This window comes from Pteropus vampyrus, unplaced genomic scaffold (assembly GCF_000151845.1).
Source record: "Pteropus vampyrus isolate Shadow unplaced genomic scaffold, Pvam_2.0 Scaffold77, whole genome shotgun sequence".
NCBI lineage: Eukaryota > Metazoa > Chordata > Mammalia > Chiroptera > Pteropodidae > Pteropus > Pteropus vampyrus.
The window spans coordinates 5,321,892-5,345,286 of NW_011888858.1; the positions used below are offsets into that span (position 1 = coordinate 5,321,892).

A 23,395-nucleotide genomic window follows, 5' to 3' on the forward strand; every position below is an offset into this window, starting at 1 on the left:
GCTAAGCAGAATGGGCATCCATAGCCACTCTGAGCATGGCGTGCCTCGCGGTTAGGTAACGTGTACCAGCCAGCGTCCGAAGAGGACTTGCTAAGAAACAGTCTCCGCTCTCTGCCCAGTCCCTACATCTCTAGCTAAGGAATTACTGAAAACATGAAAGAAAAGATCATCTTCCTTAACTTGTGGTCAGGAGCTCAGGCTCTGGAATAGAATGGCCTGGGTTTGAGTCCTGGCTCTGCCATTATGGACTGAATGAGCTTGGGCAGGTTCCCTCCATTGCTTCATGAGTAGAATGGAGATAATAAGTGTAATTGGCCTTGGGTTAGTGGACAAGATTAAATGAATATATAGACATGAAGTTCTCTTGAATGAGTGGCACCTACTACTTACCCTTCCTGTTTCCCAAGTTTATTCAATCAGCAAAATTATTAAGTGCCTTTTATATATGTGCTGTGAGGTCCTGGCAAACCAATCAGATGGAATCTCTATCCTCATGGAGCTTCTGCCCTAGTGTAGGGGTTGGCAAGCTTTTTAGTAATTGTCTGGATGGTAAATATTTTAGGCTTTGTGGGCCATGATGTTTCTGTTGGAACTACTCCTGCTATTGTATTGTGAAAGTAGCTAAAATAACTAAGTGATCGTGGCTATGTTTCAGTAAATCTTTATTTGCAAAAAACGGTGGGCCATATTTTACCCATGGTCATTTGCCAACCTGTGGTTCAGTGGAAGACAGATGTTAAATAATCACAAATAATTATGTTATTACAAATTGCGATAAGTGCTGTGAAACCTCCTACAGGATTCTGTGAAGGAAAAGTCATGGACAGTAACTTTAGGGACGAGACACTGAACCCAAAGGATGAGGAGGAGAGAGCCAGAGGAGGAGAAGGGGGAAGAGGGAGACTGCTCTGAGGGGCCAGAGAACTAGCTGCACTAGTTCTGAGCCACAAGACTCAGAATTGCAGTCTGTATTTCTGTCTTTTAGAAGCACAACCGATATTTTGCTTTTGATTAAAAAATAATGGCATTTTTTTCCTGATATATAATTCATGCCAATTCTCCCCTTCCCCAATAATCCTAAGATAATAAGATAATAAGATATATCCTAAGATAATAAGATAATAAGCTATATTACTATATCCCTACACTGTGTTCTGAATACTTCTGATAGGTTCTTTTTCTCTCTGTGCCATTGTTTTTATTATAGTTACTATCTATCCCAAAATTTAGAAGTTAGGGCAGTAAGATTGCACATTATTCCATTATTAGATGTAAAATGGTTTACTCCTTAAAACTCACTTCTACTTTTCGATGTTGTTTTCTCTTTCTGCTTTTTTAAACTTCATGTTTTTTTCTGTTTGGCTAGGCAAAGATTCACAGTTCTTCAAATGATTTTGGAAAAATCCATTTTCCCCTGACAACATCATGTGTTTCTCTTGACTTCCAAGCTCAGTTTTACATTTCCTTTAAACAGGTTGCAATATTCTGTGTCGATTTTACAGAAAAGGATATGTGTGTTCCTTATTCTAGAATATTTTGAAGGGTGCCTCAGAGGGATGTGTTCACTTGAACAATTGTGACCCTCTTTGATTTCGTCAGTTCTTCAGTTCTGCAGTTCTGTGGTTTTGAGGGTACTCTGCTTCTGTGAGAGTCAGTATGGTATAGTGGTTGGGAGCACACACTCTGGAGGCAGATGGTATGAGTTCAAACCCAGTTCCACTAGTTATTAACTGTGTGAACTTGAGTAAAGTATTTGCCCCTTCTGTGTCCCAGTTTTCTTATCTTTACATGGAGACAATAATGGCATTCACCTCATAGAGTTATTCTGAAGATGAACATGAGTAAAATATACATCAAGTCTTAGAGCAGTGACTGAATACAGTAAGTGCCATTTATATGTTATCTATTATTATTACTAATTATTTCGGGGGAACCAGTGCCCATAATTCCTCCTTAACCATCCTTGAATTCTGGCAAGTGGCTCCTGACTCATCCTGAGATCTTGGGCTACATCAGTTAATTTTTGCTTCACTTTCTCTGTAAGACTATCAGAATGACCTTTTGTCACCAGAAGTCTGAGAATACCAGTCCTTTTGGAAACTAGTCCTTTTTGTACTTTTGTACTCCAAAAACATACTTAATAAGTAAAATAGCTTTGGAATAGAGACCTAAAAATGTGGTTTTAGCAACAATATTCACCTCTCTAGACATATATTTTAATTCATAGTTCATAATTTGTGGCTTATTCTCTGTGTACTTTGAAATCTTTACTTTTTTTTTTTTTTTTTTTTTACCTTTCTTGTGTCTACTTCATACAGACTTGAGAGGGAGGCTGCCTATCCTAGGACACGGAAGAATGGACTGCCTTGGGGTGAGCTTGGGGAAGTAGGTTTACTTCTCTGAGCCTTGGTTTTTTTTTCATCTCTGAAATGTCTAGCTGATCTCCAAAGACCCTTCCCTGTCTATGCGTTTTGGATTCGGGCTCCCCATTTTATGACAGTGTTTTCGTTGGTTTTTATAGACCTTGCAGTGCCATTGTTCTGATTATATCCTCTCTCTGAGCAAGAATTTATCTCCTTTTTTTGCCCCCAAGGGAAAAATTCTGACATGTTTTTCTCATAAATTGCTTTTAAAATTGCTCTAAAAAGAAATGCCTTTCTATACCCACCTCATGTATTTATGATTCATCCTTCCCGAGTGGCTCTGGTGGCTGTTTGTTGTGTGTTTTTGTAGCACCCCTCTGCAGTCACAGAATTGCTTTCAGAGTGCTTTGAAGAGCCAACATTACAGTCTCCTTGTTGGAACTCGTCCCAGCTCAAATTCTATTTTTGATAAAGTGCAGTGCATTGTTTTTCAAAGGTTACCAGATTTTTTACTGATGGAAATAAGAACTCTGTATTTCTTATACCTCCAGACCCTGTGATTTACTGCCATAAATAAGTTTTTTTTCCCCAGCATCTGGTCATATAACAATTATTTTCAGTACCTCCCATTTGCCTTTTGTGCCTCTGTGCTGGTTTCTAGCGGTAGACGTGCAGGCTTTTGGATTTGTAATGCATTTTACAGTTTATGTAGTGCTAATAACATTCCCAGTTTTGCTTGATGCTCTCTGCCACCCTGAGCAGTAAGTAGGCTTAATATCAGCAACCGGACCTCTCAGCCAGAAAACTAAGGACAGAAGGGGAAATGACTGAAATCAAAGGCAGATTCACAGAGGAGCAAAAAAAATGGCCCGTATAGCTCTAAGGTGTGTGCTGTGGGCCTTAGATAACTGGTCCACAGGATATTAGTTTGCTGACTTTTTCTCAAGTTTTTCATGACAAAAGTACTATGTGCTCATAGTGAAAAATTCAAACAGTTGAGAAGAGAAAATGAAAAGTCCCTTGGTGGACCCCCTCATCTCCCAGTCCCACTTGTAGACACTGGGACTAGTGCTCATGATTTCTCAAGTGTTGTTAAGGGATTTCCATGAAAATGTAGATGTCGAGCATGCCTGGTCTGCTGTGTGCCCTGAGCCCCGAGCAGATGGAATGAAGATGGAATGAAGGACCTTTCCAGTGTCATCCTGTACACACTGTTACTTGCTGACATGTTTTTACTTGTCACTGTTTCTTGGACAAATTTTCATAGCCGTAGCTATAGAGCAGTTTTACTCTTTTTATATAGATACATGGCATTCCATCCTGTGGATTACTGTAACTATTTAACCAGTTCTAACTTTTTTCTGTTATAGACCTTGTTGTGAGGACCATCTGTGACATTGACTGCCAGTTATTCCCTCAATATCTTTTTTGTTTCTAATTTTATCTGGTTGTGGCTATTCAGGTGAAGACCATGTTTGCCAAGCTCCTTTGCAGCTAGGTGTGGCCATGTGACTAGATTAGATTGTGGCCAACAAAATCGTGAGTGGAAGTGATAGGTACAGGCAGGGGCATAAGGGGAGGAGCAGTGTCTTCCTGCTTGTCTGCTGCTTCCTGGCCGAAGTCATTTGGTGGTTGGGGCTGGCGTGGCCATCTTACTTCCATGGATAGAAGCTGACTCTTGAGGGTGACCGAGCAACAGGGTAAAAGGAGTCCAAGTCCCCAATACTGCAGAGCCACCAAGTCAGACCTGCGCTGCTTCCTCGTGAACATTTACATAACAGAGAGAAATAAGTTTTTATCTTGTTTAAGCCATGCTTATATTATTTGGGTCTTTGTTACAGTCTCTATCTTTTTTTTTTTTTTGACTGTGAGTTTATAGGTAGAATACATTGTTTAAAGTAGCATTGCAGAGATGAAGAATATGCTCATTTAAAATTTTGATTGAATCTGCCTAATTGATCTTTAAGCAGTAATAATTGTTGTCATCATCATCTCACAAAATATTCCCCATCATGCCCATGTCTTTTTATCATGTAGAGATGTACATTTAACATGTTGAACCCCCAAATCTGTTAAAGGTGCACAAAAATTCATGTTACCAGTGGAAAGTACTAGCATGTGAAGCAAGAGTTTGGTTCCAAATGTCAGTATCAGTGGCATTCTTTATCCATTGGAAGCGGTTCCTAGAGCATGTGTTTACAGAAGGGAAGGGGAGAATGGGGCAGTGGTAGAGGGTACCACCTAGGCCTTACTGAACCAGTAAATAAGGAGAGCTCACACATCTGTGTCCAAATTATCATACATGTGGAGGCTACCCAGGCAGCCCTAACCATTCCCATCCATTCATCCAGCCATCAGGTATCATGGGCCTACTATGTGCTAGTCACTGAGAGTACAGGTCAGACATGTCAGATCCAGTCTTTACTTCCTTGAGGTATGTAGTTTTGGGGATAGGATGGATGTTAATAATTACATAAGTAACAATTGGAATAAATACCATAAGGGAGACATACAAGATACTACAAGTGGGGAGTGGAGGTTTTATGTAAGGGGGCAGTGTGTTAGTTTCCTATGGCAGCTGTAAAAAATTATCACAAACTCTAGTTTAAAATGACACAAATTTATTTTCTTAGTGCTCTAGAGATCACAAGTCTTAAAATAGAGGTATCATCAGGATTGCACCCCTTCTAGTGGGTCTGGAAGGGAATGTGTTTCCTTGACCTTTCCAGTTCCTAGAGGCTGCCTGCGTTCTTTGGCTCATGGCCTCTTCTTCCGTCTTCAAGGCTAACATTATAGCATCTTTATATTTCTCTCTCCAGACTGTGCTTCCTTCATGGTATCTCTTGCCTCTCTCTCTCTCATGAGGACCCTTATGATTACACTGCTTGCTGCCTCCTCCCCCCACCCCCCCCGATAATGCAGGATAATCTCATCTCAAGATCCTTAAATTAAACATATCTGCAAAGTCCCTTTTTTCATGCAAGGTAACATATTCTTAGGTTCCAGGGTCATTATTCTGTCACAGGGACTATTCGAATCTAGGAGTGGTCAGTGAAGAATTCCCTGAGAAGGATGATAGTTACCAGGCAGGTGAGGAGGCAAGGAAGAGCCTTCAGGTAATGAGTGGAAGGAAACTTGAGTTGTTTGAAGAACAGGCCATTGCGACAAGCCAAGTGTATGAGCCAATGTGTGGCAAGAGAAGACTTTTTTGCCGGCAGCGGAAGTCACTGGAGGATTTTACAGTAGATTTGTATTTAAAAAGAGTACTTTTACTACTGTATTGACATTGAAGTTAGAGGTAGGTAAGGTGGATGTTTAGGCCACTTAGGAGGCTATCGTAATTCAGATGAGAGATGCTGGTGGCCTGGCCTTGCTGGTGGTGGGAGATTAAAGAGAAGTAAGTAGACTTGAGATTTAAACAGAGTGAATCAGTAGGACACTTTGATGGATGGGTGCAGAGTGCAGAGGGGCATGACAGGCATGACCGAGAGGTTTCTAGCCAGGAACCTCTGGGTGGCATTGCCATTTACTAAATGAGGAAACACCAGAAAAGGATTGGACTTGCGGGGAAGGAGAAGTGCGAGCTCTGGTTTGGGGTAGGTTGATTTTGGTGGCCTGTGAGACAAACAAGTAGGAGTGTCAATATTCATCTAGTCTGAATGAGCCGAAGAAGTGAGGTTTCTGGGATGAAGATAAAGAGTTGGAAATGGTTGGCATGTGGCCATTGATTGAAGCCGTGTGAATGGTTATTGCCTGGACCCTACAGAGAGGCATGTAGAGGAGGGGAGGGTCTTAGTGCTCAAAGAAAACTAGCACCTAAAAGTGCCCCCTGGAGACGGCAATGTTTGGAGCCCATCAGGGATGGGGCAGAATCCAGAAGGGTCTGTTTTGAGAAGCATTCTGGAGGTGAAGTAGAGACAAGTCTTTAAGAATAATATGAAAACTTCAAACGTATTGGTTTCCTACTGCTGCTGTAACCAATTACTCAGTGGCTTAAATCATACAAATTTATAATCTTATTCTCTTCTGGAGGTCAGAAATCTGAAATGGATATCCCTGAGCTAAAATGAGGGGATGCAAGGCTGTCTTCTTCCTGGAGACTCTGTTTTCTTGCCTTTGAAGCTTCTAGAGGCTGCCTGTGTTCCTTGGCTCCTGGCCCCTTCCTCCATCATCAAAGCTAGCAAAGTTGAGTCCTTCACATGTTGCATCACTCTGATCTTTGTTCTGCTTCTGTCCCCACTTTTAAGGATGCTTGTGATTACATTGATAATCTGAGACAATCTTCCTATTTTAAGGTCAACTCATTAGCAAATGAAGTCCATCTACAACCTCAATTTCCCTTTGCCAGGTAAAGTAATGTGTTCACAAGTTCTGGGGATTAGGATGTGGACATCTTCGGGGGACCATTACTCTGCCTGTATGCATGATGGAAAAGTATAAACAGAGTAGTGTGTTGAGTCCCACATAACCTACAATTCAGCTTCAACAACACAATTTTATCCCTACCCCCCCACTTCTCCCCACTTCACTACTGGATTATTTGAAATAAATCTTAGAAATCATCTGATTCATTTGTAAATGATTCACAGTAGACAGTCATTTAAAGAAGTTTAGCTATGAGGGGAGTCGCGAAAGAGGGTAGTAACTGGGAGAGATGTGTAGGAGAGTATGCATGTATTTTTAATAGGGGAGACACTTAAGCATGTTAAATTCTGATGAGAAAGATTTAATAGTGGAAGAGAGATTGGACTTGGACAAGAGAGAAATCTCCGTCGTTAACAGGGGAGATACATAAGTTTGAAGGTTCGGGAGTGAGAAATTGAGGAATTTCTTTCTGCTGATTTAATTTTTTTTTTTTTTTTTCTGTTGAGTGGCAAGCCAGTGAGAAGGGCAAAGGGATTGCTGAAGTTTCAAGGAGCCCGGGGAAAGTTGGAAATAGTCGTTGTGGAGTGCACCAGAGAACCATTGTTAGAAGTGGGACATGTTGGGGGCCACTTGAACTTGGTGAATTCCAGTGAATCCATTGAACTTAGTTGTGTGACTTTCCCCCCAGCATTGAACATCTGTCTGGGTGTATGTTCAGAGAAGGTGGATAATTTAGTTCTTACTGGGTCGGTTCTTTGGCCAGGTGATGTGACCAAAGGACAGGGTAATGGGTGCTTATAAGAACAATTGAGGTCAAGATCCATGGACTCCAAGCTGAGTAAGAAAGTAGAGGAATAAGATGTTCTAGTGAGACGTAAATATAGCTGTGATTAGATGCTCTAGGGAGTCAGTGGCAGGGCTGAGTCTGGGTAGATCACCAGATCTCGGTGTCACCAGAGTGGATAGCTGAAGTGGAATGGAACGAAGACAGTTGAGACATCAGGTTGCCGAGAGCAGGGCGTGGGAAGACTCCACACGAGTATCGAAACCACCCAGGATTCTGGCAGGAGATGAGATGTAAAGGTGTCTTCTGTGAGTGGTGGTCAGCCAAGAAGGAGAGAAAGAAAGGGCTTTGTGCAGTGCAGAGGCCATGGAAGGGCAGCTGTTTTGACAGAGAGTTTCTCTTAAATACTGCCCTCTGGGTTACTGTCCTTGGTATGAGTCATCACCCTCCCGCTCCCTCTCCAGAGAGAAAATAGTAAGACAGGTAGAAAAAAATCAGACTCAACCCAAGAATTCCTAAATAGCAAAAATCATGTATTAACTTGAATATATGGCTACCTCATAAAGATTTAATGAGATGTGTCCATGTGCGATACTTTTATATCTGACATTATGTCTGGGCTTTAAGCCATTTATTTGAATGTTTCAAAAATGACTATGGGTGTATTTAATGTGCATTATTTACATTGATTTATGTTTGAGATATAGTTTTATTGAAAATTTTAGTGATTTTTGTCTGTATCATAAAATCCTGCTGTAATATAAGTATTATTTTAAATTCAGCCTTGTATATGGGGTCACATTATTGTGAAGACAGTGAAACACACACACACACACACACACACACACACACACACGTGCGAAAAGGTAGTGAAACTTCTGTACACACAGATGACCACTGAAATCAAAGTCTCAGAGGAGGGTAAAGGAATTTAGATTGGTAGAACAGTATGTGGACCTAGAAAACAAGTGAAAACAGACAATATTATGATAAGGACATAGAATATGCTATTTCTGCTGTGGTTATCTTTGTTTAAAATTGGGTTATTTTGCATTTAATATTGTTTATTGACATGACCATTTTGACTGGTTCTCAGCCCAGTTTTTGGCCATTTCTTCCTGTGATAGGAGATGCTAACTATGAGTTCAAAATCAAAATAAGTAGCAGCAGCAGATTGAGTTTTTATAAAACATAAGTCTATTTTTTTTAAATACCCGTCTCCCACATCTTTGTGCTTCTGTGAGCTGTGGGTCCTCTGTGATAGCCTGAGAACATACATGGGGAGCCTGATTCTGCCCACCCCCAAACCACTCACCTTCCTCATCCCTGCAAGACTTATCCAGGCCCTTGAGAGGAATGACAGTGTGCTGTTGCCGGTGATCACTGGGCCCTTAGTGGAGCTCAGTACATAGTTTTGTGTGATGTGATTGCTCTGCATAGCCTTTGGTTAAGATCGTGGGTACCCAAGTCTGCCTCCTGGGTACAAGTCCTAGCTCTTGCTGCTTACTGACTAGTCCCTGGACCGATTCTTAACCCTTTTGAGATTATGTTTGTGTGTGTTAAATCACTGTTTTGTTCACTCTTCTATTGTCAGAGTCTGACTAAAATAGTGTCTGTCACATAGTGGGTATGTGACAAATCTTTACCAAAATGAACAAATTAGCTTTGAAAGTGATGCTATGATTCTATACACCACCAAATATTATAAAAGCTGCTACTGCTATCTGAGCTTACAGTGTTTTATTCAGAAGCTCTTAATTATAGGTTGCTCATTTGCCTATCTCACACCTCCTTTCCCAGTAGAAGATAATTGAAACCAGGTAGAACATGTTTGAGGGGATGGGGATGATTAAGTTGGTGAGAAGATTTACGTCTGGTTTACTTGTGACATCTTTTCTTTCAGCATGAGTATTAGCAAACAATGGGGGACCAGAGGACATGCTTACCTCAAGTGGTTTCCCTCAAGTATCATTTTTCTTTTCTATTTTACATGCAAAAGAGCTTTTATTATTTTTCTCTTTCAGGGCACCAATGCCTCTGCTCTGGAAAAAGACATTGGTCCAGAGCAGTTTCCAATCAATGAGCACTACTTTGGATTGGTCAACGTAAGTATTTAAAAATCTATTTTTTTAATCAGATGTGTTTTAGAGTACTTGAAGTAACTCCTCTGCCATTTTCATCATTACCAATTTTTAGATAATTGTTCATGCTCTTTAGTTGCTAGAAGTGGCAAATGTTGGCAAGGGAGAAATTTAGTCCAGGTTTTGAAAGTATGAGTTGTCTCAGAAAAAGTTTAATTACTGCATTATTAGATCTGATTCTTATTTCCCCCGTCTTTGGTGGTGTTGGGGGGGGGGGGCGGATTTCCTTTGCACATGTAACTTTCAGGGATTTTATTTGCTTTTGTAACCAAATCTGCTTGTATATGTTCTCCCCTTATCTTCTAAATGAACTTCTTGCAGTCTTTGTTTCAATATGCATGGGTACAGCCAGAGTTTTAAAAGTGTTACCAGCTTGTCACCAGTAACTGTTTAACAATATAACTTGATGGTGGTACCGGAAGCAGGGGCAGGGTGTGGGGGGAAAACTGGGACCAGTTTGTCTCAAAATTCCTTGGCCTCATTTTACCTGTGCTCAGCACAGTCTCCCTTGTATATTGCCAGACTTACCAGGCTCTGCTTCCTTGATAAGTTGATTTTTAGTAAGGCAGTTTCACCCACCACCCTCATGAGCTTTCTTCCTCACCCGACCCTTTCTCTCCAGGGTGGTTTTAAGTGATATCAAGTGTTAACTCATAAATACCTCATTTTCTGGAACAACTGCCCTGAGCAAAGTCTGTTGGTGCCTAGGTGTGATAGGTAGTAATTTTCACTGGGCAAGCTGGAAATATTCTCTGCGAGTGAATGCCACCTGTGATATAATGGAAAGAATATTTTCTTCGAAGTAATGCAGACCTAAATATGAGTTCTGCCTATGCTCTTTACTAGCCGTGTGATCTTGGGCAAGCCATCTGATCTCTCTGAGCCTCCTTTTCCCCATCTGTAAAATGGAGATCATAATGGTTTCTACCTCGGGGGTTATAAGGAAAGATCAATCAGAGCTCCTTTTGAAGACCTTGACATGGGGTTAAGGTTATATTGTGGACACTCAGTGAATCTTAGTTCCTTTTCTTTCCCAGGAGTCGTCCACTGGATCAGGACCAAGTGCACTGCAGGGTATCTGGATAAAGGCAGGGCACTGAGTAAAAGAAAAAAGAGTGGACAAAGGAAGCCTAAAGTACTGGAATATGGGGCATTGTGTTAACAAAATACTGACTTCCAGTTTTATTAGATTTTTTTAGCCATTGTGCACAGACCTCTGCTTAAGTGCTATGAAGATCATTATTCAAGTTGCGAGAATTGTGCCCTGGCTACAGAAAACATAAATGCAGACTATGGGGGGTGGAAAGAATTAAGGCCACTTCCTGGTTTGTGGAAGCATTGTGAAATCTAAATTATTAATGGATTTATTTATGTTTGCTTTGAATGTTAATTCATGAAAGTTCCAGCTTCTCTCTAAAAAGAGGTTTGCCTCCTATTACATAAGCATGTTCAAGTAGATCAAAATATGTAAAAATTGGAGATGTTTTATCTTAGCATTTGCTGAAATGGCTTGTTAAGTATGGCGCAGCATCTGTCTGGGTAAACGACACCCAAGCCAACAACCAATCCTGAGAAGATGTTCATGTACTACTTTAAATCTCACATAGCATTTTGTGATCTATGATGTTAATCTTATTATTTACTTAGATTTTTTTTTTCTTTTTCATTTTACTGTGTCGGAAAAAATTTGAAAACAGTTTCAGCTGTGTTCTTCTACAGACTTGGTTTTACCGTCAGTAAAAACCAGTGAGATGATGACTTTTTCCCTTTTTAATCATCTGGGTATCTGTGGGTTTTGAGAGGTGTCAAATCTTGCTGTGTGGGCCCTGATCTGATTGTGGGAGACCAGGAACTGGGTGGTGGTCTGTTGCCATCTTGGCAGAAACGAAATCGAGGGTAACTTAGGAGTTACGAGTGAGGAAGCTGATGGGGCGACTGGAAGAAGCGCCTTTTTGCCTCCCTTGCTCTGGAGTGAGCAGGGAAATGTGTTCTGAAGCCGGAGGGTAGAGAAAAACTAAAGTCCCCAGTTAAGGCTGTTTCGGCTGAGTGAGTGGTTCCTGGTTCCTGGATCTCTTTTTGATTTGAATTTTCATTTTTCCTTCATAGGAGTTTTGATGTGTTACAATGTGGTATATTTTATTTGGCCAGCTGCTTTTCTGGGTCTCCATATTATGTCATTTTTTCCCTTCTCTTTCTTTTTTAAGCGTCAGTTCTCATTAGATTTTTTTTTTTTTTAATCCAGGCAGAGTGCTTATTTTTATTTTAGAGACACTAATGGGTTAGAGAGGCACCAGGCTTATGTAAACTTGTGTACATTTCCCTGTTGATCAGCTAGTTGCTAGCGTTTAGAGCGGTTTACTAGTTTTCCGACATGGCGAGCAGGACTGTGGCACAGGGAAGTCCAGGCCAGTTCATGGAGGGTGGCCTTCTCCCTTTCCCCACCCGTTGCAGAGGTGGCATGTCCCAGAGCATGATTCGAACCATCCCTGTTGTCCTTTGGCAGTTTGGGAACACATGCTACTGTAACTCCGTGCTTCAGGCCTTGTATTTCTGCCGACCGTTCCGTGAGAATGTGCTGGCATACAAGGCCCAGCAAAAAAAGAAGGAAAACTTGTTGACCTGCCTGGCAGACCTTTTCCACAGCATTGCCACGCAGAAGAAGAAGGTCGGCGTGATCCCACCAAAGAAGTTCATTTCAAGGCTGAGGAAAGAGAATGGTGAGTAGTGTGGAGATTAATGTACTTAAAGACCTGAAATAAGGAAAGCCAAACAGTACTGTGTACCTCAAAATGAATCCCTTTTTTTAAAGGGGAAAATAGTATGGTCAACTGCTCAAATGTAATTTTTTTAAGAAATTTCTCCTTTCCCACCCAGTATACATAAAACTGGATAAAAAATGTGCTTAAAAAAATTCAGATTTGTCATCTCATTTTGGAATGGTCTTTTCATTTGCTCCACATTTGGAAAGGAGTTTTTTTCTGGGTAGGATCATTATAAGAGGAAAAATTGCCCAAGGCAGCCTTCTGAGCCAGGACACTGATTGGAGTAAATAGGTTAATGCAATAATTAAATAAAATAGCATTGTCTTATAATCTTGTCATAAGTGATTAAAGTAAATGCATATTGTCCAATCAGAGCCTCTACTGTTTTAAAAATAATATCTCTGGTTTTACTTACCTAAGATAATTGAAAGATATTAAATTGATACCTTTACATAATAAAAATGTCTTGCTGTCAGCTGATTTTTTTTCCCTGCTTTTTCTAACTTCTCTTTGGAGTGGCGGGGGGTGGAGGGAGTGGTGGTAGAGACTAGGTTATTCCAGAAGTTTTACAATGGTAATTTTTATAACTTTAGAAATATTTGATATGGCAACTTGTGTTTATCCTCAATTTCAGCCTTACTCTAACAGAGTTGCGCAGTTAATTAGATGTTTGTTTTATAAAGCTTCATTTAATTTGATTGCTGTCTTTTAAAGTTGTTGTAGTTTATGTATACCAGAATAAAAATAATCTGAGAAGGAAGCAGAGCACTCCCAAGTCTCATTGTGAACGTGATTAATAATGAAGTTTCACAGCTGCATTTATCTCTAAATGGTTTGTCCTTATGACAGAGAACAGCAATAAGCTTCTGGGAACATTCGTATTTGGTTTCAGAGCACTATCAGATAGATACATTCTCACATCTATCCCTTGTCTCCCTTACTTACCCGTTTCATTTAAGCTGCTTCCAGGCTGGGCCAGCGTTTAATATGATCTTTGGGAAGAGACCCCAGTTGCTTTGGATAAATTACAAAATGAATAATTGATCATTGGTGGTCACATCATATTAAATATTGATATTTTATCAGAGAACTTATCAAGTAATTTCTGCCCTTTTTTTGTAGAACAAAAAAAGTTTGCTAGCTTTTTATTAATGACTAGGGAAGTTCTTGTTGGGCGGTAAAAAAATCGAAACAAACAAAGATTCTTTTCACACTTATCCACTGAAGTTGCAGAATAGAGTTGAATATATTCCATACCTGTCCATTCTTTGACTATGAAAATTGAAGTGTGGCATATGTAAAACAGCATTTTTGTTTGTGTTTCGAGAACCAGAGATTGAAATAATGACCTTCTCCTTTCCAGATCTCTTTGATAACTACATGCAGCAGGATGCTCACGAATTTTTAAATTATTTGCTAAATACTATTGCGGACATCCTGCAGGAAGAGAAGAAACAGGAGAAACAAAATGGGAAATTAAAAAATGGCAACATGAACGAACCTGCAGAAAATAATAAACCAGAACTCACCTGGGTCCATGAGATTTTTCAGGGAACGCTCACCAATGAAACTCGATGCTTGAACTGTGAAACTGTAAGCATTAGTAGGGCTCTCAGTGTAATTTGCTTGTGCATATTTGTACAGGCCATGTTGTGTGTGAGCACAGTGTGCTTTTATAGCACCCAGCAGTTGTCTTCATTATGTGCAGATAATTCTGTTTATGTATATATGAACCTCAGGTGAAACTTTTGGAAGCATATCTCCATCCAGGATGTCTCAGCTGGCTAAAATAGGGTGATGAGGACACATCTCAAAAACTGAATTGCTTTGCATCCTGGGCAAATTTTAGGGCCCACAAATTGAACTATTGAACTGGATCCCTACCAGTTATCTTGAAAAGATTTTGGTCATGAAGAGGTCATGTGCGACTTAGAACAGACCATTTACGTAATTTAAAGAAATCATTTGTGTGATATGGTGAACTTGATGTTAGAAGACAGCCTTGATTCCTGATCCCATAGCAGCAATTTGGGCGTTTGGGCGAGTCCCTTACATCACTGTGGTGGGCCGGGTGAGCTTATGTGGTTGGATGAGTCTGGCACATGGTAGGCACTTAGTGTTAGTTAATTTGAAGACATGATCTCCAGAGCATGATTCAGGATGTTATGTTTGCTTACTATATTTGATTTAACTCTCTGCACGGCCGCATAATGTGGTAGTTAAAAGCCCAGCTCTGGAGCCAGGCTGCTGAGTTTGTATGCTGGCTTAGCCACTCCTCTATGGACCCTGTGCAGATGATTCAGCCTCCCTGCCCCATTCTCATCATCTATAAATTCGAGATGATGAGAGTGCCTGTCTCAGAGGGTAGCTGGGGGGATTAAATGAGTTAACACTTGTAAAACACTTAGAACCAAGCATGGCACATACAAAGTGTGCAATAAATGTCAGCTATTATTACATATAACTACTAAAAACATAGAAAGTCTGTAGGTTCATTAGGATTCTCAGAGTTTCTTGCCAATATGAGAAAAATTCTGTAGGATTGTGCATTTTTCTGAGGGAAAAAAACAGTGTCTTTCATCAGATCTTGTTAAGGGGCTGTGACCTAGAAATGGTTAAGAAATGTGGACTTAAGTGGGAGGCTCTTTGTTTTTTGACAGTCTTTCTTCTGTCCTTTTAAACAATTTGGAATCGACATTCTGATTTGTTCATTGTAGAAACAATTAGAAAATATGGCTAAGCAAGAAGAGACTAGAAGTTACCAGTAATCTCCTCACCCAGAGATGATAAATTTGTAACATTTTCTAAAAATGATGTTCACATTAGCTCAGAGATAACCGCTTGGACATTTTGAAATGTATCCTGCCAAAACATTTTATACACATACTTATTTACCTAGAGATCTTTCCTTCCTCCCTTCCTCCTGCTGTCCCTTTGTATTTTTTATTTCAGTACAATTCAAATGAATGCAAAGTAGAGAGAATAGTATAATAAATCCCATGTGTGTTACTTGGGATCAGTTACTGTTAACACATTGACCCATCTTGTTCATCTCTTGTTCTACACCCTCTCCTTTGCTCACCGAACTTGTCTGTTTTTAAGCAAATCTCAGATAACATATCACTTCTTTTGTAATTTCTTCATTACTTTGTTGTATATCTCTAAAAGATAAGAAATCTTTTAAAAAACATAAGTACAGTACCATTATCACATCTAGAAATAATTCCTTTAAATCATTATTCACTCAGTGTTCAAGTTTATCTGATTATTTTATATATATTTTAGCAGTTGCTTAATTAAATAAGGATTCAAACGTAGTCCACACATTGTACTTGGTCAGTCTGTGTCTTAATCCATAGGTTACCCTCTCCCAGCTTTTTTTCTTGCAGTTTATTTGCCCTGTATAATTTCCCACATTCTGGAAACATCTGTGGTGGTGTTTAATATGTGTAGTAAATGCTAGTATTTTTTTTTTAACCATCCTACTCTATGTTTTTATTTATCCCACCTATTTTATATTTCTTTTTCTCTCTTGCCTTCTTTTGGATCAATGAAACGTTTCTTTTTTGTTTTTTGCATCTATTATATTATTAGTTTTAAATTCTTTTAGAGTTTACTCCAGAGATGACAATGTGTATCTTTGACTTAGTTCATTTTTTACCACTTTCCCAACAATGTTAAAAGCTTTAGACTACTTTATCTCTTCTTTTGTGTTATTGTTTTGTGATAAACTCATGAGTTTTAACATTTCATGTGTTTTAGTCCATTGTAGTTTTTTTAATAATTTATTTTTTGAATAACTTTATGCACTTTTTAAACATGAAAATTAGAGCTCTTTTGTAAATATTATAATTGCTAGTCTTTTTTTCTTTCTGTCTTTTAATAAGGGAGTATTCCTGGCACTGTCTTCACTTTACCTTTCATATCTATTCTGTCATCAGGTCCCATCTGTTGTATCTCTCTTTAATCCTCTCCTTCCCTCGTTCCCTCCGCTGTTCCACCACAGATGAGGCCACCATTGGCTCTTGACTGGCAGTCTCAACTAAACTACTGTAGTAATGTCCTCCTGGATTTTATGCTTTTTTTTCTTGCCCCCCTTCATGTTATTTTCTTGCCAAAAGTATAGCAGTGGCCTCCAATTTCTTTTCTTTGGAAGAGTTTGTATAAGTTTTGATTTATCTGTTCTTTGAATGTTCGGTGGAACTCACCACCTGTCTTTGCTTCCCTCAAACATATAGTTTTTGATTTTTATATGAATGGAATCATACAATATGTACTCTTTTGTGTCCCCCCACCTCAATATTTCTTGTAAAACTAATTTGTGTGGTTGCATGACGCTTTAGTTCATTCATTTTCATTACCATATAGTATTCCATTGCATGAATATGTCACAATTCACTAGTCCATTTTACTGTTGCTGGATGTTTGGTTGTTACCAGTTTGGGACAACTATGGACAATGTTGCTGTGAACATTCTAATACCTATAATCTAATGTACACAAATCCAGTTTCTCTACGATATGTACACATGTGGATTTATTAGGTCATACGGTGTGCTGATCATTAAACTTACCAGAAAATATCAAATTCCCAAAGTGGTAGCACCAATTTACATACCCAGTATGTGAACATTCTCATTTCTCCACATCCTTTCTCTGCCCCCTACTCTCAGATGTCTTCATTTTGGGTAATATAGTGACTGTGTAGGTGAATATTCTTTTTTTCAACAAATATGTTCCCTTCCCCATCTGCTGTGTAGAGGTGCAGGCACTGAGGATGCGGTGAGAACTGTGCCTTTTTGAAACTGTCAGCATGGAGGACAAACATTAATAAGAAAATGAATAATTAGTTGTGTAATTACGATTGCAAAATGCTGACAAGTACAGAGTTCTCCAAGCTATGATACAGGAACCAGAACAATGGGGCATTGCGTTTATACATTTGTAAACCAGCTAAGAGCTGGTTTAAACCTTTTGGTTATCTTTGAAGTAGACATGTTACTAAATCCATCTTGCAGTGCTGTGTGGATTTTCAAGAAGGCTCAGATGAGAGGCTAAGTCATTTTTGTAGTCTTTTTTTGTCTGTGAACAGGTCAGTAGATCTCAACAAATGCAAATAATATATCTCAAATATTTGTATTGAAAAAACCATTACCTAGCCTGTTATTTCATGTAGGGTTGCCATAGATGAGAAGCCTAAGCCCAAAAATTTCTCCAAAAATTTTGGATGGTACTGTAGAATGTGTGATAATGGTATTCCAACCATTTATTCTTGGTTTGTGGAAGTGAATGTGAGTGTGTGCGTATGTCTTTCTGGAAGATGGGACAATCTGAAAAAGCTACATTTATTCTCCCTGAAATGAATACTATATGATTTGAGGCAAGACCGTTTCCCCTCTCCCCCTGGAGTTACTTGGTTAATCAGTTCCATTTTCTTAGATCCTTTAACTGAAGAGGATCCTCGGAGTCATCTAATCCTTTCTTTACCCATGCCCAAGTCCCTTCTATGATGTCGTAGCCAGTTGGTCACGAGCATCTGCTGGACCTTGTCCAGAGACAGGCAACTCAATCTCCTGAGGAGATGCATTCCATTTTTAGAAAGCTCTAATTGTTAGAAAGCCCTCTACTTTCTAAGAAAATACCTAACCTGCAGGCTTTGTTGTTGTCGTTACTCTAAAACATTGAGGACTTGTGTAAAAGAATACTTAGCGTTAGTTTTCTTACTCAGAATGAGGCGCTCCGACCCCCTTTGGCAGTGCCCTCTGCAGGCAGCCTTTAGATGGTGCTTCAGCCAGACTTGCCAAGACCCACATTTGTGGAATTAAGTTGCACCAGACCCTGAGCAGCACCTTAGCCTCTGGGGGAGCCTGGCCATTGTAGCTGCCCAGCTGCTAGTTCCTCCATTGTGGAATTCTTTGTGCCAGCCTTTGTGCTTTCAAAAACAATAATTTTTATTTCTGGGTCTCCCCCTTTGTAAATGTTGCTTATGATTGCAGTGCAAATGTCAACGGCGGGAGGGAGGGGAGGAGGGAATAATTTATGGAGATAGTTTCATTCTGCAGTAGACTTGGAGAGACTATTTTAAGGAGTAATTCAGTGCTAACTTTCTCAGATAGCCTTCAGAATTGAGGCGTGGGGATTTTACAGTGTAGCTTCAGTGCTCTCTTGGTTTTTTGCTTGTTTCATAAGATTTGCAGAGCCAATTGGAGCTTAATTCTGTTGTTGTTCATTTTCTCTCTTTCCAATTAAACTGAATTTTTGCTCTGCAAATTAGTGGTTTTCAGTGCTTCAGTAGCTTTAAGACACATTTCTATCTGTTACTGGAGCCCAAGTTTGTCTAGAGAACTGCTTTATTGCGTATCAATGGTACAGCTTCTTCTTGCTTTGTTTGCAGAGGTTAAAGTTGATTTAGTAGAGCTTCTGAGCTCTTCTCAGAAGAGGAGTGGGGATGGGGAGTGTGGCTAGGTGTGACTGCTCACTGAGCTGAGATTCTCAAGCCCTGGGATTGAGGCGGCCGTAGTGGCCACTTGTCCTAACCTCACCATTTTGGCATAGCTCTAAACCAGCACATTTTCAGTTCCTGGCTAGCTGAATAGCATGGAGCTGCTGCCTGGTTACCTTTTCTACTCAGCCCAGGAAAGGAGTCTCTGGATTTAGAAGCACATTTGAATATGATTTTAACGACTCAGGAACTTAGCAAAGCTTATGATTTATATGTATGCCTTATAAATTAATTTGTTCTGTTAATTGATTTGTAATTATTACTTTAAGAAGAAGAGCAAGTAGGGTCTCTTCTACCCTTCTTTAAACTAGAGTTTTCAGGAAGCCCCATGCCCAGAATTGGGGGAGAAGAAAAGAGACCAAGATGTAGCCTATATTTGCTGAGAGTATTGGAGTCTTCTTGTTATATATGTTTCCTTGGAGACAAGCTGTATTTTCACTTAGACCAGAATGAGATTCTTGTGTGTGGGAAGAAAATGGTTTTATTTTTTGGCAGCATTCTGGAGAGAAAGGAAAAATTTTTTTGCTCCATCACTCATTGCTTTTGACTAAGTCATTGTGGGGTAGGGAGAGAGAAAAAGTCCAAATGGAAGGATTTAATGCCATGTTTGTTATCCCCAGGATGGTCGACCCACCTGAGCAGTGCTTTCTCACACTCTTTCTGGAAGCAGTTTGCATTCGTGGGCATACATATTAAATTGGGAATTGAGATAGTTGCAGTAACTTTATTCAGTTAGTTAACTACGTTTGTGCCTTTTCACTCTCTCCTTGAAACAACTAAGCAGAGAAAAAGATTTGCATCTAACACGAGGCAATGTTTCTTTGTTTTTGCCCCCTTCAAGTTAAGAGAGCTTTAGTAAAACCTGATCCTAGCTATTTAGATTATGTATGGTTGGCTATAATCCTCCCCCACCCCCACCCCAGAGAAGGGCCATTTAGATTTTTGAAAAGTTTTACTAATTAAAAAACATAATACTCGTGGATTATTTTAAAAACTGACGCAGGAATGTATAAAAAGAAAATCATAATTTTGTCACCCAGATGCCTCTGTTGGCATTTAGATAACTTTCTGCTTGTTCAGTCTTTTATTCTGTTGTTTATTCATTCATTTACCAAATATTTATTGGATACCTACTGAATGCTGAAAGTTTAGGTCCTAGGGATATAGCAATTAGAATAAACAGATAAGATAGTCCCTGCTCTATCGTATATACACATGCAAAGCTATAAATTTTCCCTTAAGCACTACCTTAACTGCATCCTACAAATTTTGGTATGTGTTGTCCTTAGTTCAAATATTTTCTAATTTTCTCTTGTGATTTTTTTTTCTTTGACTCATGCATTATTTAGAAGTATGTTGTTTAATTTTTAAATACTTGGGATTTTCCCATATATTTTAATGCTATTGATTTAGAATTTAATTCTGTTGTAGCTAGGGAATATATTTGTATGAACACATGGCCTGTCCTGGTTAATGTACTTGAAAACAGCATCTCTCAACATTGGAGCTATTAACATTTAGAATCAGATAATTCTTTGTTGTGGGGTGCTGCCCTGTGCATTATAGGTTGTTTGACAGCATCTCTATCTTCTACCTGCAAGATGCCAGTAGCATCTCCCAAGATGTGATGATGAAAGTATCTCCAGACATTGCCAAATGTGCCCTGGAAGGCTAAGTTTCCCTTACTGAGAACCACTGAGTTGAAAAGAATGTATATTTTGCAGTTATTGGGTACCATATCTTATAATCATCAGTAGGTCATGGTGGTTGATAGAATTATTCAGATCTTCTATGTTTTTCTTGACCCCCCCCCCCCCACCTAGTTTTTCTGTCAGTTGCTGAGAAAGGGGTGTTAAAATATCTTACTACGATCGAGGAATTGTCTTCTCCCTCTAATTCTGTCAATTTTTGCTTCATGTATTTTTTTACTTTTAAAAACTTTTTAAAGGTATAATTTATATACCATATAATTTATGCATTCAGTGACATTTTTAAAATTTACTGAGCCGTGCAAAACTATCATTATAGTCCAGTTTTAAAACATTTCCATCACACCAATAAGATCTGTTGTACCTGGCAGTTAATCTCTGTTGCAAGTCCCAGGCCACCACTAAGCTACTTTCTGTCTTTAGATATTTGCCTTTTCTGGACATTCATATAAATAGGATCATGCAGTGTGTGCTCTTTTGTGTTTCATTTCTTTTACTTACGTAACATTTTTGGAATTCATATGTGTTGTAACATATATTTTGTTCCTTTTTATTGGTTAATGGTGTTCCAGCTTTATGTATTTTTGAGGCTGCTATGAAGGGCTTTTATATTTTTTTTGTTTTTCTAGTAAATTGACACAATTATTAGGAAATATTTTTTATTATAATTTTGTCTAAAATCTATTTTATCTGATATCGGGATAGCCCACTACATACTTATATTGACTCATCACATAGTGTATCTTTTCCATCCATTTATTTTCAACTTATCTGTGTCTTTGTATTTAAAGTTTAGTTTCGTGGACAGCATATAGGTAGTCTTGCTTTTTAAAACCATCCATTCTGCAGTTTTTGTCTTTTACTTGAAATGTTTATTCTATTAATGTTTAATATAATTATTGATATTGTCGAGTTTGGGACTTCCGTTTTATTACTTGTTTTCCACTTATTCAACTCTGTTTTTTGTTTCTCTGTTCCTCCATCTCTGTTCTTTTAAAAAATATATTATTTGAATACATATGTTGTTTTTTAGTGGTTGCTCTAGAGATTACAATATATAATCTATACTTTTCATAGTGCACTTAATAATATTACTATTTCACATAAAACATAGAAAGCTTGTAACTATCTAGGTGCATATTACTTCTACCACCCCACCTTGTTCTTTGTGCTGTAGCTGTAATATATAGTACATTTACATACATTATAAACCCCACAGAACAATATTATAATTACCATTCTTGATGCTCTTCAGTCTTTCTTGAAGATCTGGATTTATATCTGGTATCATTTCACTTTGGCTTGAAGAACTTCCTTTAACATTTCTTGTAATGCAGTTCTGTTAATAATGAATTCTCTTTGTTTTGCCTCATTCCTGAAGGATGTATTTTTGAGATATAAGAGTTCTACATTGGTAGTTTTTTCTTTTATCTCATTAAAGGTGATCCACTGTCTCCTGGCCTCCATAATTTCTGATGGGAGGTCAGTTTCCAACTGAGTCATACATCATTTTTCTCTAGATGTTTTTGCTTTTTACCTTTAGATTTCAACAGTTTTGACTATAATGTGCCTTGGCTGGTTTTTATTGTATTTATCCTTCTCAGTGTTTGTTGAGTATCTTGAAATCTATTAATGTATATCTTTCACCAAATTTAGGAACTATTCAGCTATTATTTTTCAAACAGTTTTTCTACTCTATTCTCTCTCCTCCACTTCTGGGACTGTAATTATTTATATAATATTATTTAACAGGTCTCTGAGTAGCTATTAACTTTTATTTTAATCTTTTCTTTATTATCATTGGATAATTTCCACTAATCTCTCTTCAAGGCCACTTGCTCTTTCCTCCGTCATCCCCAGTTTGATGTTAAGTCCATCCAGTGTAGTAATTTTTCAGTTCTGGAATTTCCATAGGTAGTTAGGTAGATAGAGAGATGGTAGATAGGTGGTAGAGAGATGGTAGAGAGATGTGTGTGTATATATAGTTTCTCTTTCTCTGCTGAGATTTCTTATTTTTTGGTTCATTGTGATTATATTTCACTTTACTGAAGATAGTTATGATAGCATCTTTAAAATCCTTATTTGCTAATTCCAACATTTGAGTCATCCCAGGAATAGTCTCAGTTGTTTTATTTGAAAAATGTCTACTATTTCCCTGTTTCTTCATAATTTGTAAATTCAGATCATATCTAGGACGTCAACAGTGTTAAGTTCGGGAGACTCTGGGTTCCGTTATTTTTCTTCAATGAGTATTAAGTTTCTTTAGTTTTAACAAGCAGTTATTTTGATTGGACTCAAACTACAAACTTGTTGCTTAGGCAACAGCTAGAATCTTGAGTCAGGCCTTTTGTCTCTAGCCAAGCTTCCATGCGTGGGTAGGGAGAGCTGGGGATATCTTCTCTTTCCCTTCTTTCCAGTGGACATGGTTTCCCAGATTCAGTTTTCTGGCTCCTAGACCGGAAAGATGGCATCCCCCCTTCCCCAGATCCCCAGCTAAAGGCTGTGAAATCATGAACTCGTTCTGTGCAATTCTTCACCCCCAAACGTGGTCCCCCCATCTGCCTGTTTGTGTTCACCCTCCACAAACAAAAGGTAGCTGCTTTTAGTTCATAGTTTATCTAAGTTTATAGTTTTATGCAGGAGAGTTGGAATGGCAGGATCTTAGTCATTACTGATTCCAGTCTTTTGAATAGTCATTTTAGTAAGAGGAAAACAGACAATAAATAAATAAAAATAAAGTATTTATAATGTTAAGTACAGGGAGTTCTCA

At 38.8% G+C, this 23,395-nt stretch overlaps 1 protein-coding gene across 3 annotated transcripts in view; it reads left to right on the top strand.

Annotated features, from left to right (window-relative positions):
• Positions 1-23,395, top strand: part of USP46 (ubiquitin specific peptidase 46) — a 54,524-nt gene that overhangs the window by 10,551 nt on the left and 20,578 nt on the right. For 2 of the 3 annotated variants that reach the window (XM_011362651.2, XM_023532115.1), the window contains exons 2-4: positions 9,537-9,617; positions 12,157-12,370; positions 13,779-14,008. In XM_011362651.2, coding sequence (XP_011360953.2) covers positions 9,537-9,617; positions 12,157-12,370; positions 13,779-14,008 — 525 coding nt within the window. Of the gene's footprint in view, positions 1-2,341; positions 2,372-9,536; positions 9,618-12,156; positions 12,371-13,778; positions 14,009-23,395 lie in introns of those variants that run through there. The other variant, XM_023532114.1, reaches the window with a different exon arrangement.